The sequence below is a fragment of the Dipodomys ordii genome, unplaced genomic scaffold, assembly GCF_000151885.1.
Source record: "Dipodomys ordii isolate 6190 unplaced genomic scaffold, Dord_2.0 Scaffold87, whole genome shotgun sequence".
NCBI classification, from domain to species: domain Eukaryota; kingdom Metazoa; phylum Chordata; class Mammalia; order Rodentia; family Heteromyidae; genus Dipodomys; species Dipodomys ordii.
Window position 1 is genome coordinate 3,844,116 of NW_012267303.1, and position 7,673 is coordinate 3,851,788.

General features: G+C 49.4%; 1 protein-coding gene across 1 annotated transcript in view; it reads left to right on the forward strand.

Moving 5' to 3' along the window:
- The first annotated feature begins 2,298 nt into the window (after positions 1-2,298).
- The window catches only part of Shank3 (SH3 and multiple ankyrin repeat domains 3), a 72,795-nt gene continuing 67,420 nt past the window's right edge, over positions 2,299-7,673 (forward strand). The window contains exon 1 of the mRNA XM_013025732.1: positions 2,299-2,340. Within this exon, the coding sequence (XP_012881186.1) occupies positions 2,299-2,340 (42 nt within the window). The remainder of the gene's footprint in view (positions 2,341-7,673) is intronic.

Sequence of the window (7,673 nt, forward strand, 5' to 3'; positions counted from 1 at the left end):
CGCCGTAGCGGGGACGCTCGCGGCTGGCTCCTGCTCCCGGGCAGGCCGGGCCCAGCCCAGCCCCTCACCCTGCTCCGAGCCTGGAGCGCGGGCACGCGGCGCCCCTTCCCCGGGTGCTGGAGGCTGTCGTGGGGAGGGAGGGCCGGGGAAGGCGCGCCAGCCCCGTTCAGAGCTGAGCTCTGCAGCCAGGCTCCCTTTTGGAAATGTGGGCTCTTCTGCAATGCACAGCGCCTCCGTGGAAGCCGCTGGGGCTGGTGGAGTGCTCTGGACACCTGGGCGTGGCCAGTTTGGTTCAGATGCTTCCCTGCAATGAATGGCAGGTCTTTCTACAGCTTGGAAAAGGATGGGATAGACCTCTGTGTGTGAAGTGGGGGAGTTGAGACTTACCAGTGGAACACTGGCTTGTGAAGAGGAACTCTGTAGCTGTGACTGGGCCAGCTCTTGGACCACCCAGGATGTGAGGCACCATTCTGTTCCTGCTCAGGAACATCACCATTATTGTATAGTTGTTAGGATAGGTGTTCTGAGCAGGGCCATGAGCACCATCATGTTTGGAGGGAGCATCTTAGTTGATCTCATCTGGACAATAAAAAGGTGGAGAGGCGAGGAGACTGCATAGGCTTGCTGAATGCAACCTTTCTTTTTTTATTTTTTGGTGCTACTCCTGGGGCTTGAACTCAGGGCCTGGTCACTAGATTTCTGAGCTTCTTTTGCTTTAAGCTAGCTCTCTACCACTTGAGCTCTACTTCCAGCTGTTTTTTTTTTTTTTGGTAGTTTAGTGGATATAACAATCTCACAGACTTTCTTGCCCAGACTGGCTTCAGACTGTGATTCTCAGATCTCAGCCTTCTGAGTAGCTAGCTGAATGTTGCTTTTTAGTTGTTATGAGCAGGAGTTAGGTTTTGTCAAGGAGGAAATCCTGAGAGATCAGGGAAGAAACAGGAATCACTGTCAGACACAAGGATAGCCTCTAGTGACAGATAATGATTTTCATTGCAGTTCTCAAGAACATTCCCTGCATCATTACAGTTCTCAAATTACATAAAATTCTGTAAATGTTTTTCAAGGTTGCTAGTTGTGCTTCAATGAAATTCTTTTTTTTGGGGGGGGGGTCTGGTTGTGGGGCCTGAACTCTGAGCCTGGGTGCTGACCCTCAGCTCTTCAGCTCAAGGCTAGCACTCTACCACTTGAGCCACAGCGCCACTTCTGGCTTTTTTCTTGTTTATGTGGTGCTGAGGAATCAAACCCAGGGCCTCATGCATGCAAGGCAAGCACTCTACCACTGAGCCACCTTCCCAACCCCTCAATGAAATTCTTTTCTATTGTTTTCAAGGAACTAAACAAAGCTCCTGAGGGTCTTCTTGAGCAGATCTTGGACCCAAAGTGGCTGCTGGCAGCAGACCAGCAGACCTGGCAGCAGCAGCAGCCAGGAACGCCCGTGCAGAGCTCAGAGCAGAATTGGGTTGGGGCGGTCTGAGAGTCAGCTGCCATTGCACACTGCGAAGGTCTAAGGGCCTGCCTGAGGAATTCACAGGCTGAGGTAAACCATGGCCAGGTCCTACAGGGCAGGGCAGGGGCCATTTGAATAGAAAACTTGGACACAAAAATAATTGTTTATAAAATAATAAATTATAACTATAACCACTTTGCAAATCTTGTTCAGTATAGTCACAAGGAACAGATACTAGAAAAAGGTGGTCTAAATCAAGTAGAGGGGTGCAGTGATCACAGGTTTGGGGTTTGAAGGGCAGGTGGAATGCCCCAGGGACTGTTGGTGCTTTAGTCATTTAAATACAGGAGTCGGGCAGATACTATGTTTTACTGTTTAGCTGAACCCTAAGTGCCCTTGGTAGGGTCTGAAGTTCCCTCACTCCAGGGGTGTGCTGTGGGAGGACTGGGAAGGTAGCACCCTTGAGCAGTTCTGGGAAAGCTGAACACAGGAAAAGTATGAAGGGACATGGCTGCCAAGAAGCAAGGTGGAGAGATTTTGGGGGCCAAATGTGGTGGTGGTTACCCGTAATCTCAGCTGTACAAGAAGCATAGCTAAGAGGATTCAGGTCCAAGGCTAGCCTAGGCAAAACAAAACTAAAACAAAAACCAGTTAAGACTCAGTCTGAAAAATTATTAAAGAACAATGGGCTGGAAACATGACTCAAGAGGTAGATCACTTGCTGGCAAGTTTGAGGCCCTGAATTTAAACATCAGTACGGCTACAGAGGTATCATGGGGGTCAAAGGTCATGGCAGATGAGGTCACCATGATGCATAAACAATGGTGTGGCCTCAATTACCTTAGACCATGGAGTCACTTTCTATGGCAGAGGCAGAGGACAGCATAAAGGTGGGTTACACTTGATAGGAGAAGAACTCATTGCCTTGCTCATGTAACTGTACGCCCTCTGTATAGTAAAAAGTATATATTTCAAAAAATGAAGGGTGGGTTAGTAGTGGTGGTGGAAAAATCCTGCATCACAGGCATGTGCCCTGGAGAGCTACCATTTCTCTTGCCTTTCCTGGATGTGAGTCATTCTTCCACCTGAGCCCTGTGTTGCAGGCCAGGCCTGGCAGAATGCCCAGTGCTGTCCACATCTGAACAGAAGTACAACCTTTGGCCATGATGCCTATTCCTTGTGGAGAGGGGATGCCTCGGGCTCGGGAGGTGCTGGGAACTGGCTGGTAGCTGACGCCTCGAATCACACACGCTGATGCCCCAGAGTCTACTAGTCAGAGGGGAACTTTTGGAGGGCAGAGACATCACTGGGTTCACTGTAGAAGGGAAGGCCACAGAGATTCCCTTGAGAAGCGCTGGCAAGTCAGCTGCTGTAGGGCAGGAATAAAGAGGCAGCAAGAATGGGAGAGATAGGCATCAGTGATCCCACACCTGTAATCCTAGATACTCAGGATGCTGAGACCTAAGGATTGCAGTTCAAAGCCAGCCCAGGCAGGAAAGTCTGACTCTTTTTTTTTTTTTTAAAGAGGTTTTTCTTGTTTTAATGTACTATGCGATTTTTTTTTTTTTGGTAGTTTGACGAGATTAGAGCCTCATGGCTTTCCTGCCCAGGCTGGCTCTGAACCTCAATCCTCAGGTCTCAGCCCTCTGAATAGCACCAGCACTAGGCTAGAATATCACTTTTTGACTCCTCAGTTTGTTGACTGGCAGAGAGTAAATCTCCAGGGGACCAGTTAAATGATGTGTTCTGGAGGGGAGAGCTTATTTCTAGGAGGTCAGACTAGATACTTGCTTTGCAGTCCTTCCAATGATTATATAGGTACTAATTCCCTATATTAAATCCCTTTCTGTTCAAACTGACCATACATGGTCCTGCCCTCTGTATCTGAACCCTGGAAAAGTTGGAAAGTCATGCTGTAATCCTAGCTACTCAGGAGGCTGAGGTCTCAGAATTTCGGTTTTAAGCCAGCCCAGGCAGAGAAGTCCCCGAGAGACTGTTATCCCCAATTAACTACTCAAAAAATTGGAAGTAGCCGGGCGCTGGTGGCTCACTCCTGTAATCCTAGCTACTCAGGAGGCTGAGATCTGAGGATCACGGTTCAAAGCCAGCCTGGGCAGGAGAGACCGTGAGACTCCTATCTCTAATAAACCACCAGAAAACCGGCAGTGGCGCTGTAACTCGCCTTGAGCTGAAGAGCTGAGGGACAGCGCCCAGGCCCAGAGTTCAAGCCCCACGACCAACAAAAAAAAAAAAAAAAATTGGAAGTAGTGCTATGTTTAAAATGGTAGAGTGCTAGCCTTGAGCAAAAGAGCACAGAGACAGTGCCCAGGCCCTGAGTTCAAGCCCCATGACCGACAAAAAAAATAAGAGTTGTTAAATGATGCAGGCACTGAGATGTTGAGTTATGAGGACCAGTGAGAGGAGCATGGATGGCTTCTGAGCTTGGGATGAATGAGGGATGGAGTATAGTTTAGTTGCAGGGTGTTTGCCTGGCTTGTTGTGAGGATATGCTTCTGGTCCCAGCACTGCAAAACAGTGACATCAGCAACAACTTGAGGTGAGGAGGCAGCAGTGATCCAGATGCCAGAATCCTCAGCGAACAATAGGATCGAGTCAGACCTCTTGATCACCGTTATATTCCTTGTGCTTTATCCTTTGGAGTGTGTGTAATAAATGTTTCAAAATACAGAGTGTGGGCTGGAGGTATAGGTCAATGCTGGAGCACTTGCTCAGCATGCACAAAAATTCATGAGTCTGACCCCTGGCATTCCATGTCTGCATAGACAACAGAATGTTCTGTTCCTTTATACATTCATTTACTATTTTTCTGGAAAACAGTCATCAAGCATGTATGTGTAGTGAGTGCTGTAGCGGAATAAGAAAGGCAGATTTCTAACAATATACTTTTAAACCCTCTGGATCTAGGATGGGGGATTATTCTGTAACTCGTCAGTTGGGTAAATTTTGAATGTCTTTCGTGAAGTGAAATTAGCCAGATATAAAAGGAAAAACATATACTTCATTTATGTGAGCTATCTAGCATAGACAAGTTGACAGAGACAGGAGGAGGAATACAGGTTACTAGGAGATGGAATGGGGAGAAAAGGTAATAGGTATGGAGTTCCTGTTTACAACCATCAAAATGAGAGTGGTGAGAGTTCTACACTATAGTGAATACACTTAATAAACACTTTTTCTTGGTGCCAGTCCTAGGGTTTGAACTCAGGGCCTAGGTGCTGTCCCTGAGTTCCTCTTGCTCAAGGTTAGCATTCTACCACCTGAACAAGAGCTCCACTTCTGGCTTTTTTGGGTAGGTAAGAGTCTCATGGACCTTCAGCTTTAAACGGTGGTTCTCATGGGCTGGGATGTGGCTTAGTGCTAGAGTGCTTGCCTAGCATGCATGCAGCCCTGGGGTTGATTCCTCAGTACCACATACACAGAAAAAGCTGGAAGTGGTGCTGTGGCTCAAGTGGTAGAGTGCTAGCCAGCTCAGACAGCACCTAAGCCCTGAGTTCAAGCCCCACAACTGACAACAAACAACAACACAGCACAGGAGGCTGAGATCTAAAGGATTATGTTTTGAGGCCAGCTTTGGTAGAAAAGCTTACAGGACTCTTCCAAAATAACTAGCAAAAAAGCTGTCTAGAGGTGTGGTTCAAGTGGTACAGTACCAGCCAAGCAAGCTAGAAGTCCTAAGTTCAAATACCAGCAAAACAGCGGGGCGCTGGTGGCTCACGCCTGTAATCCTGGCTACTCAGGAGGCTGAGATCTGAGGATCTCGGTTCAAAGCCAGCCCGGGCAGGAGAGACCATGAGACTCCTATCTCCAATAAACCACCAGAAAACCGGAAGTGGCGCTGTAGCTCAAGTGGTAGAGTGCTCGCCTTGAGCTGGAGAGCTGAGGGACAGCGCCCAGGCCCAGAGTTCAAGCCCCATGGCCGACAAAAAAAAAAAAAAAGAATACTTACACTTAAAGACTATAACTCAAGTGATACTTGGATATTTATAGCACTAAATGTTTATGGAGTAATCTGAACACCAGTGGTTCACACCTATATTCTTAGCTACTGAGGAGGCTGAGAACTGAGGTTTGTGGTTTGAAGCTAGTTGGGACAGACAATTTCTCCTGCCTCCTATCTCCAGTTAACCAGCAAAAAGACAGTAATGGAGGTGTGGCTCAAGTAGTAGAGCACCAACCTTGGGTGGGAAAAGGTAAGCTAGAGCAATGATTCCAAGCCCCAGGATCAGAAAAAAAGAAAGCAAAATGACAACAAAAGACCCTGAAAAGATGTGTGCACAGTGGTACATGACTGTAATTCTAGCACTCAGGAGGCTGAGGCAGCAGGATGGTGTGTTTGAGGGCAGTCTTGGCAATGTACAGATTCTGTGTCAGAAACAAAAACAGACAACAAATAACGCTGAAAAGCTAACTCTAAAGAAAATGTCTTAGAAAAAAATCAGATTCAAGATAAACTAGAATGGCTATGCCTTTAGATATTATATAACTTAGAACCAATAGAAAACCTACTTTCGAAAAATATACTGGGATCAGATAACTTTATAATAGTCAACCTAGTACTCCTGAGTTCCTGCTATATGCGGATGGTCAGGAGACAGGAAAAGGTCTGAGCTAAAGAGAAAGTTGGGTGTGAATGTCTGGATGAAGGTTTAAGCTCTGACTCATCCACCCAGGAGAAAGGCTGGGCAGCTAGGGTGGGGGACTGGACACAACCGAACCAGACAGGCCAGGACCTGCCTCTGCGGGACCCTCCTCATGGCAGGAATATAGCATCACAGGAATCCCAGAATTGTCACAAGACAGTGTGAGCCTCTGAGGAAAGTAGGCCAGAGGAAGCCATGGAGAGTGACGGGGCCTGAAGTCAGGCCAATCACCTGATCAGAAGAGGCCAGACTTCGGAACAGCTCAAGAGGCAGAACCCCTATCTAGCAAGTTGGAGGCCCTGATTTATGGGAGGCTGGAAGAGCCTGAGATTATTCTCAATAAAACAACATCCATTATCCCTTGCTTTCTCCTCCATGAACCCAATTAGGAGGACATTTACATGTGTAAAGTTTTTGGCCATTGGGCTGGGAATGTGGCTTAGTGGTGAAGGGCATGAGCACACGTGAAGCCCTGGGTTCAATTCCTCAGTGCCACATACACAGAAAAAACCATAAGGGGTGCCTGTGGCTCAAGTGGTAGAGCACTAGCCTTGAGCAAAAGAAGCTCAGAGTCCGTGTCCAGGTCCTGAGTTCAAGCTCCTCCCTTCCCCCCAATATCTGGCAATTATTGTTGGTATTTGCCAGCAGTTGTGGAACCAGGGACTTGTTAGTTTGGGGATTCATTAACTGTGGGCCAGGCACTGTACAGAACACAGGCTTGCTGTGACAATGGCAGTATGAAGGCCCGCTACAGCTGGACACCATTAATCTGTCAGTAGCTGGGTGGCAAGGATGAGATTTTTCTACCACAAAGGCTCAGCAAACAGCAATGGCCAAAGGCCTGGAAGGGATGGGTGGATGGGCTACTTGGAAGGTGGGCTGGCATCAGACTCATGGGGCCATGCGTTCCAGTCTGGAAAAGCTGGCCGGAGGCAGTAAGGCTCCAGGCTCTGGGTCTGTTCTGGTCAAGCACAGATTACACGGTGGGCCAGGAAGAGTGAGGAGGCCTGGAGCTGGCTGTGGCTGGGGAGGGAAGAGACTTCCTTTGTTCCAGTCCTACCGCTCCTGGACTCTGGTGAACAAGGCCTACCTGGGGGGAAGGGGTGGAAGTAAGGCAGGTGAAGTAGTGGAGGGAGGAATCAGGGAGGGGATGGCCAGGCAGTTGCTGAGGCCCCGGGTAGGGCGAGTGAAATGGGGCAGGAAGACCCCGTAGCCAAGGTCGGGAAGCAGAGTTTCCTCTCCCGGGCTAGGTCACAGGAAACCCAGCCCTGTGCTTCCCGCCGATAAGGGCGACCCCTTCCTGCTTCCTGCTCTTTCCCCACCTCCCATCCTGCCGGGTCCCCGGGGACCTGCGGCCTTGGGACGGCCTGGGTGGGGAGGAGCTGGCCGCTTCCCCAGAGCCTAGGCGCCCGGCTGGAGGAGGCAGGGCCAGACCGACGGACAGCCCGGACGGCTTCGCCTGGTCAGTAGCCTAGGGAGCAGGCTGGCCCTGGGGGGCGGCGGGGAGCGGCCCAGCCGGGCGCCGTGCTGGAGTTGGGGGGCGGCTCGGGGCCGGGGTGGTC